Source organism: Octopus bimaculoides, chromosome 3, assembly GCF_001194135.2.
Source record: "Octopus bimaculoides isolate UCB-OBI-ISO-001 chromosome 3, ASM119413v2, whole genome shotgun sequence".
Lineage (NCBI taxonomy): Eukaryota > Metazoa > Mollusca > Cephalopoda > Octopoda > Octopodidae > Octopus > Octopus bimaculoides.
Window position 1 is genome coordinate 165618787 of NC_068983.1, and position 13925 is coordinate 165632711.

Genomic DNA, 13925 nt, shown 5'->3' on the forward strand with positions numbered 1-13925 from the left:
ATATATATATATATATATATAAAATACAAAAATGGGACAAGAACGCAAAACATCCAGACAATTAGGTGATACAAAGAAAACGAGGATGGGTCATTCAGGGTTTTCTTTCCTCAGTTGAGTTCCAGATTATCTTTGCAATTTCGGCTGGTTATTCTCGATATTGCTCCAATCTGGCCAGCCCCAAGGGAAAACTAAGCTAAGAGCATTAGATTCCTTGGAAGAAAGCAGCGAATGTATACGAAAACAAGGACAGGAAAAAAATGGAGAAGTGGTACACAAATACAGATGACAGGACATTAACAACAGGTGTCTTTTGACTAAGGACAAATTAAATTAAGCTGGCGTGTGTGGAAGTGAAGCCTTACGGCAGGGACATAGGATTTGACAGGCATGGGAAGGAACATATATATATATATATATATATATATATATACATATATATATATATATATATCGGTGGACATTTTATGTCTTTATGAGTGTGTACATACATTTTATTAGTGTCTACATACATTATTTTTTTCTCTCTTTTTTTCACAATTCCCAGCGTATAAGAAGAACAGGATGGATTCGAAAAAATGTCAGTGACCCTGAAAGTGTTTCTGATCATATGTATCGGATGGCTGTGCTGGCATTTTTGACTGATCCTTCACTTGGTCTTGACAGAGAAAGGTAAATAACTTGGGCAGTAAGGTAAAGAGACATTACCTTTTTCTATTACACACACACACACACACACAAATCTCTCTTGTGATATTTGCCAACTTTATGGAATTTTTTATAGATGAACTGGCCAAATATCTGAGAGTTGTAAATAAGATTTCTATGTTTTAAATGGTTTGATCTATAGAAAGAGACCATGTGTAAGGCCTTCATAGGTAGTCTGAACCATTGAGATTAACACAGATAATGTTCTTCTGGGACAGTTAAAGAAAAACCCGCACAGGCAAGGAATTCCTGGAGACTAGGAATTTGGCGTTTCAGAGTGATGGTGGTACCAGAATAACCAGCTCCAAGAAACGGTCAAAGAGAGAAGACAGCGCAGTTGTGAGCCAGAAGGTTGAAATGTGCTAGTAAGCAACTTGATGCCAATCTGTTGGCTGGCTTTTATTTTTTTGTTATGAAGTCTCAGAGGTCTATGTGCAGCAACATTGCTCCCTGATATGGGGTCAGTACTTCATTGAAAGTTACTAGTTTTGTTGGGGGTTAAAGCCAGTCTTTGTGATGTATCTTAGCTTGGTTGAGGATGTACAAGTATACTGATGGAAGGTGGGGTGACTGTTGACATCTCTGAGGATCAAACATTTTGTAATACTTACATTGTATTGTGTTTTGATTGGGTTCACCAAAGACCATCATCATGTGTCTGTGTTCATAGTACCAGACTGAATAACGGTGACATATAGCGAATAGGAATGTTTTGTTACTCTTCTTTTCGAAATAAAGGTACCTAGTTCCAATGCAGTCTGGTATTATGTACACATCCACGTACAGGACCGAATGACAGAGATGAAACCAGTGATCAAACCAAAGTATTCTGTAGATTGGAGTAAAGATTATTGGCCAACATAACATGGCAGTCCTGGTTTAGGATGAATGTTGCTGTAATTTAGCCCCAGAAGACATCGTCTCCAGCTAGCTATACAACACGATCTGTATCCTTATATTTTCAAACAAGGGAATCTAGCACCCCCACTCAGCTTAAAACAATATCTGTGTATTGCAATTTCCAGGCTATTTCCCTTCATCAGCACAATAATTGTTCAGCAAGAGGTGGCGCTGTAGATATTAAAAATGAGGTTAATAGTTTTGAAGGACATTTATGTGTGTTTTTACATCTGTGCTTGGACTTTTGGACAGTACAGCTGTTAGTCACGGCCAGTGGACAGAATCAGTAATAAAGCTCACTGATGTTATTGGATACATTTATATGAAACTGATTGGATTTCTGTTGCTTCCTTATGACAAGATAATCGTCCTGTTTGTACTCAGGTAAAAGGATCCAATGTGAGACAAAAGACACCCTACTGCAAATAGGTACAATTAATGGGCAAAATATTTGGTTACAAACTGACAGGTCTTCAATTGTTTTGTTGCATTTCTACCATAAAAATGAAACCATTATTATTTGTTGCACAGTAGAGTCTACCTCTTAACTAAGTCCAATCTGACCAATAACCAAAGGTTCTAGTTTGTCAAAAATGGTGACAGACCTTTCTGTATTTATAATTCTTGGTTTAGGATGAGGCATCATCATCATTGTTTAACATCCGCTTTCCATGCTTGAATGGTGCTTTTTACATGCCACCGGCACAGGTGCCAATCAGGCAGTACTGTCATCAGCCATGTCAGCGATTTTGATTTCACTTGCCTCAACAGGTCTTCGCAAGCGCAGTTTATTGCCCAATGATTGAAGAGTACTCTTAAATGGGCTGGTTATGCAACACTGGCATAGGCCACAGCTAGTCTCACTTGGCTTGCTGGGTCTTCTCAAGCACAGCATATCTCCAAAGGTCTCAATAACTTGTCATCGGTGAGGCCCAACATTTGAAGGTCATGCTTCACCACCTCATCCCAGGTCTTCCACGGGTTCCCTCTACTGCTAGGGTGTAACACTTCTTCACACATCCATACACAACACATGACCATACCAGCACAGTCATCTCTTTTGCACACCACATCTGATGCTTCTTATGTCCAACTTTTCTCTCAGGGTGCTCATGCACATTGACATTACACATACAGCGGAGCATACTGGCTTCATTCCTTGAAAGCTTACACATGTCATGGCTCATGTTTCACTGCCATGTAGCATGGCTGTCTGCACACATGCTTCATACAGTCTACCTTTTACTCTGAGCAAGAGGCCCTTTGTCACTCTCAGAGCATCCACCCCCGCTACTGACTTGGTCCCCTAGGTAACGGAAGCTATCAATTACGTCTAGTTTTTCCCCCTGGAAAGTGACGGAAGTTGTTTTCTGCACATTTTCAGTGTTTATTGCCCCTGAGCATTTGCCACACACAAAAACTATCTTCCTAGTTAGCTTTCCTTTGATATTGCAGCACCTTTTATGTGTCCATAGCTTACACCAGGTACATCTTATGGAGTTTCTACCTATGCCTTTTCTACAGATTGAGCAGGGCCATCTTATGGTTTGTCTGCCTTCCTACTTAAGACTTTGGTTTTTGCTCTATTGGGCCCTTCCATTCTAGACCTTGCTTCCACACCTTAAACTTCTTCTCTAGTTCAGGTAGTGATTCAGCTATTAGAGCAAGGTCATCAGCATAGAGGAGCTCCCAGGAGAAACCTGTCTTGAATTCCTCTGTTATTGCCTGGAGGACTATGATGAACAAGCGGAATCTGAGGTCTGATCTTTGGGGGACCTCTACCCCTACCCGGAATTCTTCACTGTACTCATTGTCAGCCCTCACCTTACTGACAGCATCCCTGTATATGGCTTGTACAGCGCTCACTAACCATTCTTCTATCCCTAGTTTCCTCATTGACCACCAGATAAGGGAACGGGGGACCCTGTCAAAGGCTTTCTCCATGTCAACGAAAGCCAGGTACAGAGGTTTATCTTTGGCTAGATATTTCTCCTGCAGCTGTCTTACCGGAAATATAGCATCAGTGGTGCTTATCCCTGGCACAAACCCAAACTGCATCTCGTCTAGACTGACTCTCTCCCTAATTAGTTGGGCTATGACCCTCTCCGTAACTTTCATTACCTGATCCAACAACATGATATCTCTGTAATTATTTGTATCTAATGCATCACCTTTACCCTTGTAACAGTTGACTATGGGGGTGTTACACCAGTCATTGGGTATGACTCCTTCATGTATCACCTGATTGACTATATGGGTGAATAGACTATAACTGACACACCAGATATTTTAAGCATCTCTGCTATGATCCATGATGGGCCAGGGTGGGTGGCTTTTCCCTTCTGCTGCTTGTAAATAGTTAATTTCTGTTATTCTTGATTTTCTTCTGGAGTAGAAAAGTAATAATTCAATGTAAAATATGAACCAGGGAAGGAACATTTGAATCCAGTTAAAGTTAAGTTTTGTGTATTGCAGGGATTTAGGAAAAGCCCCACCAACACCCCCCACCCTTCTTCATCTGTATGAATCTAAAATAAAACAAAGTGAAGGATCAAATCTAATTAACTCTTGTGATAACAACACACCCAAGACTGTCCTGGTTTATCACAATCGTCATTGTTTAACATCCATTTTCCATGCTGGCATGGGTTGGACAGTTTGACAGGAGTTGGCCAGCCAGAAAGCTACCCAAACTCCAGTTATCAGTTCTATGATTTTAACTGCCAAACACCCACTTAATGATGAAAATTAATTAAATGAAATGAATTTCATGTATTTCAACAGAAATATGATACCGAAAGGGTTTAAAAAGTATTGTGTATTGTTGTTTCTTTTTACTGTTATATGTAGATTTAAGTTTTGATGTCTTTATTTCTCTGTGCTACATGTTAGGATAGTTCTGCTGCTCTGCAAAACCTTTTTAAATATTTCGACATGGCAGAATAATTCCACTACACAACAGCATCCTTTTAAGTCTATGTGGTAAAATAATATTTCTGCTGCACAGCACTATTTTGTTGAATATTTTGTCCGGTTTGTCTTAGCTCTAAATGGTTCATGCTCGTTTACAGCCATCACATGATGTCAAGACAAGATTACACAATCATTTATACATCTAAATTTATAAATATATGTACATACACACACACGACAGGTTTCTTCCAATTTCTGTCTTGCAAATCCACTTACAAGGCTTCTGTTGAACCAGAGCCACAATAGAAGATACTTGCCTAAGGTGCCATGCAGTGGGACTGAACCCAAGACCACATGGTTGGGAGCCGTGCTGCTTAACCGTACAGCCACACCCGGTCTGTCTAAAATTGATGAATCTGGGTAACATTTGAAGAAATTTCTGTTCAGTTTATTATTTCTCAAAAAATTGTGATTTCTGTAATTAGTGTGAAAAAAAAAAACTACGCTTGTGTAGAAAATGTCTTTAAAATTGGAAAGAGGTAGTTTGAACCAAAAAGAACCCTAATCCTGATTAGATGGAATGGCCAGATCTGGAACGCCTTTGATCATAGATTCCCTTAATCAGGGCTGATCTGGGACTTAAACAATAACAACAACTATCCATTAATCACTTTGTTGTTTTAATTAATTTTTCTGCTCACATCATTGTTCTTTGTTTGTTTTCAGGTGTATTAAGCTGTCACTGGTCCATGACTTAGCAGAGAGCATTGTGGGGGATCTTGCTCCCTCTGACAATGTTAGCAAACCAGAGAAACGGCGTCGAGAAGAAGTAGGTGCATTCACTTTCTGTTTTGTCGTCTATCTTTTACTTATTTGACTGTGGCCATGCTGGGGCACTGCTTTAGTCAAACAAATCAATCCTCTGGAATTATTTTTTTTCTTTAAGGTTGGTACCTATTCTGTCAGTCTCTCTTGCTGAGCCGTTAAGTCACGGGTACATAAGCAAACCAGTCCTGGTCATCGAGCAGTGGTGGGAGACACATACACAAAAACACGTACACACACATACATATGTATACAACGGGCTTCTTTCAGTTTCCATCTACCAAATCCACTCACAAGGCCTTAGTAGGAGAGACTAATCCAAGGTGCCATGTCGTGAGACTGAACCCGGAATGTTACCTCACAGCCATGCCTTGTTATATTTGTAGAATATACAGAGAAATGGGTTGCAGAGTTAAAACATTGTACAAAATAATTTGCAGTATTTGGGTAACATCCTGTTATGTTTCTACATAAAGTCCTTTCGTCCCCATGTGTTTAACAATATGCTTAGTTACGTTATTTACATTTGACAGATAGTTGTCCTCATCTTGTTTGTTGTTAACACAATGTTTCAGCTGATATACTCTCCAGGGTCAGGGCTAAATGGATGCCCAGAAGACGGATGAGAACCCAGGTTTGAAATTTCCCCAAGACACCTGATGAAGGCTGGAGGGTATATCAGCCGAAACGTGTTAACAACAAAACAAGATGAGGACAAATATCCGTCAAATGTAAATAATATACATAATTCCTCATCTCTTAAATATAGAGCTGTAAAATGCTTAGTTTAAGTGCTGGAATTGATATACTCAGCAATGCTGCTCCCTTAGAATGTATCACCTTTGTTAGAATGCATTGTTGTTGTTGTTATGGTGATGAGCTGGCAAAATTCTAAGCAGCATTTCATCCGTCTTTACATTCTGAATTCAAATTCCAATGAGGTCAACCTATTTTATTGATCCCAAACAGATGAAAAGCTAAGTACCAGTTGTACGCTGAGGTTGATGTAAACTTAACCCATTCTGCGAAATCGTTGGCCTTGTGCCAGCAATTTGAAACCCGTGTGATAGAAAGTAATTTGGATTATCTTTTTAATCTGTTAATCTCAATGTTATTGTTTGAAATTATTCTCAGTACCAGTATCTTTTGTCTTTCATTTATATGTTTCTCTATTTGCAGACTGCCATGAATCTGATCAAAGATATGGTTGGTGGTGCTGTGGGACAAGAATTTTTCCAGCTTTGGCAGGTTTGTAATTTCATATTTGCCTTTCATACTTTTAGGATCAATATAAATAGGTACTACTCAAATACTGGAGCCAATGCAATTAGCTAAACCTCCCCTCCCCCCTCTCTCTCTAAAATTCCTGACCCCGCACCATAATTTGTAACCATTAGTAGTAGTAGTAGGAGGAGGATAGCAGAATTGTGGAAGCAGCAATATACTAAAGGAGGGTAATTAGCCCCATTCTTCTACATCCTGAGTGAAAATCCTGCTTTAGCTACCTTTACCATTGATCTGCGGTTGGTTGAATAAATACCAGTCAATTTTACAGGAACATCTCTGTATCTTGTTTGAGTGAATCCTTTAAAACTAAGTGTAAGTGCTATCATCATTTTATGTCTTCTTTGTTCCATGCTGGCATGGGTTGGATGGATTGACAGGCTCTGATGAGTCCAAAGACTGCATCTTGCTTCAATAGTTGCTCTGGTATGGTGCCTATAGCTTGATGCCCTCTCTAATGCCAACCATTTTGTAGCATAGATTGGCAGCTTTCTTCTTCCATGGTACCAGCACGAGTGAAGTTGCCAGGGCCATGCAGCCTGCAAGACTAAGATCTCTTTGGACTGAATAGGGCTCCAGGAGTGACAAAAGCAGCTTTATGCTAGAGAAGGGATCAGAATAGAACTAATTTCTTGCTGTTGAGGTGCTACATGTCTGCTTATAGAAGCGAGGGTGTCAGAGTGGACCCACAAGATATGAAGTGAGTGGGGACAGCAGAACAGGGAAGTGTGTAGAGAGAGAGAGGTTAGAAATGCTCACCTCTTGGCTGATAAAACCATAATTTATTCAGTCACAAGCTGTATCATCTTTGGTCTCTTGTTTCCAGTTGAACTGAGTTTCCTTTGTTTTCGATGTCTCTTTATATAGGAGTATGAAAATGTATCAAGCAAAGAGGCTGAATATGTTAAAGATCTGGACAAATTTGAAATGGTCCTGCAAGCTTATGAATATGAACAACTTGATCGAAAACCAAAATCTCTTCAAGACTTTTTTGATAGCACTAAAGGTAAGGACAAAAAACTCTTTTCCTTCTGTCCACTTGTGTTAATACTCATCATAACCTAGTCTTGGGATACGTATCTTTGCTTTCTTGATCGAAGCAAGAGTTAAACATTATCACTTCACCTTTCATAATCAGAGAGTAACCATTTGACATCAATGCTCAAACAGATCAGCTGGAGTTTACTGAGGAAGATTTTCTACAAGTTGACCCCTTTTCTGTTGCCAGCCCTTGTTTCCAATCAAGGTAATATTTCCTTGTGGAATTACATGTTTTCCACAGAGAACTGGGAATGAGCAACATTACTTGTATGCTGATGTGGTGCTTCTGTACAACCATGACATGATGCGAAGACAAGGCTGTGCATGAACACACAGTCAGCCCAATGCTATAGAAGACACTTGCCCAGGATGCCATGCAGTGGGAGTGAACCCTAGACCACATGGTTGGGAAGCAAGCTTCTTAACCACACAGTCACATCCGCTAACCTTTCCTGAGTGGATCAGGAATTTATTTCGTTTTTGGATTTGGTTTGCAAGATTCTTTATGTGAGTTCATATGTTGAAGCATATTCTGTTGTGTCTGGAGAGAGTCCTTCTCTTTTGGTGCCTTATCATTTAACACACTCACCAGTAAAGTTTCCACCCATGTATTTTTCTAAAATTTTTGTTGCATCTTGCAACCTTTTCAATAGATGTTGAATCTGTCCGTTATTGAAGCTGCATTCTTTTTGATTGTTTGTGCGCATGTGTGTGTGCATACACATGTAAGTATGCATGCATGTGTGTGTGCATATATGTATGTGTGTACGTATGTATGCTGCTTGCATATTCATGTTTGTGTGTGCGTATGTGTGCTTATCTATCCATCTGTATGTCTATCTGTTTACATTCATATCCATATGCCTACATACATGTGCATATTCACATGTACACACTCACATCTATCTACATAACAGCCCACAAACTATTCTACACTACTTGTGGGTATGGTGGTATGATATCTACTATTTATATTTCCTATTCAGTACTGGGGATATTTCATTTATGAGGACATACTCCCGTATTTGTCTGAGTGCTGGGTCTTTTGGGTGCTTGGATAAAATGCGGATGTCAAGTTGACCCAAGTTGCCTCCATGTTGGTCCTTGGCATGTTGGTAGAGTATGGAGGACTGTTTTTTGTCGTCATATTGTCTCAGATGTTCATTTAGTCATTCCGCAATGCTCCTAGATGTCTCCCTTATGTATGTCATGTTCATGTCTTTACAAGCACCTTCTATGCATCTTATGCTGTAAACTATATTTCTAGTTAATGCCATGCAGTTATCGTTGATGCATATGGTATTCTCAAAGGGGTAAGTCCTGCATAGTTGTGATCTGACAGTTCCCTGGCTTTTCAACAATCTGAATATTGAGTTTGGTCCCCACCACGTGTTCACCTTGTTTGCTTTGTCACAAGTTCTTTGCATCCTATTCCATTCTTTGTTTCTATATCTAGGGCAGGTACCACTGGTCTCATTACATATAATGTTATCTAATTTCTTTCTAGCCCCACCCCTCTCCCCTGTATACTCGAACCCTGTCTTTCTGATCATATCCAGAGAACTGCATGTGGTGCATGAAGTTCTGTACATGTTTCATAGGGTTCGCATAGTGGGGACACGTTATTCATTATCCTAACTAGGTCTGCTATCAGTATGTTGGTTTTCATGTTGCGTGACAAAGCTGAATTTTTGTGAACAACATATTTTGAATCTATGGGTTTCATGTAATAGGAGTGGAGGAGCTGCACTCTGTTGTTCAGAGTCTCTAACCAAAGTGCAGTGTCAAGGACGAGAAGTCTATTGTTGAGATGCCTACTGGGGTAATCTACAGTTACCTTGATACTTTGGTGGATGGAGTTAGCTACATACTGGATGCTCCTCTCAGTTTCTACATTACCGTTACTAGAATTGGTCTTAACTATGATATTAATGTCATCTGCATACCTACAATAGAATAGAAGAGTTGTGGACTGTTCCGCTAAGGATTGCTTAAGTTTTCTGTCCCACCAGGTTATGAAGAGGCCAGCCACATCTCCAGCTACACCAATGGCTGCAACTTGAACCTGCATGTATAGTTTCTTGTTAAACTTTACTATGTGGTTCTTACGCTAGCCCCTATTGCATGTACAATCATTCCTTTCACCTGATTGTTGTTCTCAGGGTCTTGGTGGGGCAGAATCTACTGAGATCATGGTCGTCTAAATACTCACTCGTAGCTTAGTCTAAGGAGGAGGCCCAGTTCCCTCATGTTGACCTCGCACAACTCTACTTCACTCTTACAAATTATCTCAATGCAATTTCTCCACAGCAAAATCCATACACACACACAAGGAGACAGAGAAACACAAACACAGCCACACAAACTTGAATATGCAGGCAGAATACATACACACAAACAAACAAAAAGAATGCAGCTTCACTAACAGATAGTCAACAACTATTGAATAGGTTGCCATACAACGAAAAATTTTAGAAAAATGCATGGGTGGAAATTTTACCAGTGATTGTGTTAAATCATAAGGCACTAAAAGAGAATGACCCTCCCCAGACACAACAGGAATTTATTCTTACAGCTAATTGTACTATTCACTCTAGATTTGAACTTGTGACAAAGTAGATCACTATTCTATGCACCTCACCATTTTGTTTCTCTACCTGTGCATTCTTTTCTCAAATAACTTTAGCAACCATGCTAACCTTTTTGATTGATGTTTGACCTTTTTTTTTTGTCAACCATATTTTGGCTGAAATGCATTGCCTTTGTTTCAATTAATTTTGGAAATAGTGAAATAACTTTGTCATTGATCTGGTATTTGGTGCATAAACTTGGAATTTTGGTGGAAGGTTTTAATTTAGATCACTTTAAAACAAGGCATTTGTATGTTTGTATCATGGAACCAGGGTCAATCCCAGGTCAATATTAAAAGAATTAAAAATATATTTTGTTTATAATCTTGCAGGTCACTTCACAACTAAACAGGTTCAAAAGTGGATGAGTGAGCTGGAAAAAATCCGAGAGAACTCCTAGTCAGTATGTAGGAATATATTTATTAAAATGAAGAAAAAGGCTTCAAGTTTTTTTGTTATTTCTTTTTATTGTTGATTTCAGAAAATTTTTAATAAACATTTTATTTTTAAGAATATTTCTTTCCTTAAGTTATTTGCATGGCATACTTGCGGAAGGCCTGACCAGTGATAGTACTGGGTGGTCACGTCAGTATTGAGTCCTTCTAGTGAAAGGTGTTTTTAATGCTGCTTCTTCAGTCATGACCACCTATCAATACTGATCATGTCTAGATAGACACACTCCATGGTGTCCAGCAGGTCATTCAGGGACATCTTATTGATCGTTTAACGTCCGTTTTTCCATGCTAGCATGCAACCAGGGTCTGTGAAGCCAGGAGGCTGCACCAGGCTCCAGTCTGATCTGGCAGTGTTTCCCTTCTTAACGCCAACCATTCTGTGAGTGTAGTGGGTGCTTTTTACGTGCCACCGGCACAGGGGCCAGAGGAGGCTAGCAATGGCCATCAGTTGGTTTTATAGGCAGCACTGGAATCGGCCATGTTCAGATGGTGCTTTTTACATGCCACTGACATGGGTATCACAGTTGTGAAATTATACAGGCTGTCCACAAAGTCTGGGTACCTGGAGTAAATAAAATCATAATATAAACAATTAAATATAAGAAATAATAATTTCCTAAAGTATATGTTAATCCCCATGTACCCAGACTTTGTGGACACCCTGTATTTGTATGTAAGCATATATGCATAAGTGTGTATCAATGCATGTATATGTGTATAAAATACACTGCTTTAGAGATTGCTTATTAACAATACTCTCAAATAAAATACAGGCAGGAGTTGTAATGCTCCAATTGAGCTTAATTCCATTTAATAATTCAAACGGGAGGCAAAGTAAGCAGAAAACTAGAACATTTTAGTTTTATATTGATTTTACTAACGTGGGAGAATATACACACACACACACACATATATATTGGATTTTGTACATGGTTATTGGTTATGTTCCTCTGGTTTTCCACTTCGAATTATGTATGTGTGTATATATGGATGTGTATGTATGTGTGTGTGTATGTATATATATATATGTATGAATGTGTATATACATATATTTTATAATATAGTATTATTAATATCAGGAAATCAGTATTAGAAAATTCATCAGAAAGATATATACATCATCATCATCGTTTAACGTCCGCTTTCCATGCTAGCATGGGTTGGACTGAGGACTGGTGCAATCGGATGGCTACACCAGGCTCCAATCTAATTTGGCAGAGTTTCTACAGCTGGATGCCCTTCCTAACGCCAACCACTCAGAGAGTGTAGTGCGTGCTTTTACGTGTCACCCGCCCGAAAACGGCCACGCTCAAAATGGTGTCTTTTATGTGCCACCCGCACAAGATCCAGTCCAGGGGCACTGGCAACGATGTGTAGAATAATTGTTGTATTAAAAATATATGTAAATATGCATAAGTATAAATATATAATATAATAACTTTCCCATATTACTTCATAAAATTTTTTCTAAAAACTACCATTCGTTGAATTATACAAATTTCACATTTGATATTTTTTAAGTCTATAAACTATATTTGGAATACAGGATAATATAATGGATTTTACACACAACTATTATGGATTAAAGTCTCATACTAAAGTGTAATTACCAAAATCAAAAGCAGTAATTTTTAATATTTAATTTATATTTCAAACAAACACCTTTTTATAATATTACTTCATACTTTTAAAAAAACTACCATTCGATAAATTATAGAAAATTCAATTCTCTGAAGAATGCTTATCAATATAGGATTCCATTATAGGGAAAGCGCTTTTGTGAAACGATCGTAAGACGCTTTAAAACTTAATTCAAAATTTTTAAACTATAATATTATATTATATATTTATACTTATACATATAATTTTAACACAATTATTCTACACATGTATATATCTTTCTGATGAATTTTCTAATATTAACAATAATGTATTATAAAATCTATATATAATCGCTCGTATTAAATACATAACTACTTTAATAGTATTAATACTTTGATACAATAGAGCACTCAATATAAATTCAGTATATAATATTCTCATTGAATATATTTAACTAGAGATTTATGAATGTGTATATATGGATATATGCAGGTATGCATATAAACATGTATATATGTGTGAGTATGTATGTGTCTGTGTGTACATGTATATATTGTATGTATGTATATATATATATATATATATATATATACATACAAACATTTGAGTGAGATCATTGCCAGTACCGCTGGACTGGCTCCTGTGCAGGTGGCACGTAAAATGCACCATTTTGAGTGTGGCCGTTGCCAGTACCGCCTGACTGGCATTCGTGCCGGTGGCACGTACAAGCACCCACTCCATTCTCTGAGTGGTTGGCGTTAGGAAGGGCATCCAGCTGTAGAAACTCTGCCAAAGCAGATTGGAGCTTGGTGTAGCCATCTGGTTTTACCAGTCCTCAGTGGCATCATTGTTGTTGCCACTGGGAGAAGAATATTTCTTTTTCATTCTGCTTCCGGTTTTTCCTACTCCTTTGGCTGCTTGCTATCTCTGTGTTTTAAGCCAGTTTATTGTTGCAATCAAAGGCTTTCTGTTTATCCATGTTTACTTTTTGCACCCTCACACATGCACTATATAACCAGAAACAAATTATTTCATGTATATGTATGAAACATCAGTATAAATATCAAGTTGCTACGTACGTTTCACCATTCCAATTATTTGGAGCTCAGCATTGGGTGTTCCAAGGGTATTTGGTTGTCTAACTGCAATGAATCATCAAAGGAACACTTTATCGATCTTGCATGGCTGGAATATTTATATAGTTTGGATTTTTTTTTTTGCTTGCCTTGTGGCATAAGAGGCAAAGGCTAGTTTTTTCTATATCACAAGTGAAATGGAAATCTAAACTACATAAGTAAGAATTCATACCACATCGATCAGAATATCCAACTTATCAACTAAAGAAATCTTTAAGAACACACGGTGCTATGATGAGACCCTACATGGCAGCAGATAATAATGAACAGATCAGGTAGATAGCCATGGAATTTGAAACCCATCACAAGTTACATGCTAAGAGCAATACAATGAGAGAAACTCTAGTGTGATCCTTAGAAAAGACACAGTAATCCTCGCGAACAAGAAACATTCGGACCTGACTTAATGACGGGAAGACCAACAATATTAC

General features: G+C 38.4%; 1 protein-coding gene and 1 long non-coding RNA gene across 2 annotated transcripts in view; one reads left to right on the forward strand and one right to left on the reverse strand.

Moving 5' to 3' along the window:
* The window catches only part of LOC106867346 (5'-deoxynucleotidase HDDC2), a 15848-nt gene extending 5034 nt beyond the window's left edge, over positions 1-10814 (forward strand). The window contains exons 2-6 of the mRNA XM_014912195.2: positions 548-672; positions 5248-5350; positions 6526-6594; positions 7498-7636; positions 10634-10814. Coding sequence (XP_014767681.1) covers positions 548-672; positions 5248-5350; positions 6526-6594; positions 7498-7636; positions 10634-10701 — 504 coding nt within the window. The 3' untranslated portion in view covers positions 10702-10814. The remainder of the gene's footprint in view (positions 1-547; positions 673-5247; positions 5351-6525; positions 6595-7497; positions 7637-10633) is intronic.
* The window catches only part of LOC106867352 (uncharacterized), a 46071-nt gene continuing 42948 nt past the window's right edge, over positions 10803-13925 (reverse strand). Inside the window, exons 5-6 of the long non-coding RNA XR_001409124.2 lie at positions 13438-13500; positions 10803-11318 (exon numbers count right to left, since the gene is read on the reverse strand). This is a non-coding gene — a long non-coding RNA (uncharacterized LOC106867352). The remainder of the gene's footprint in view (positions 11319-13437; positions 13501-13925) is intronic.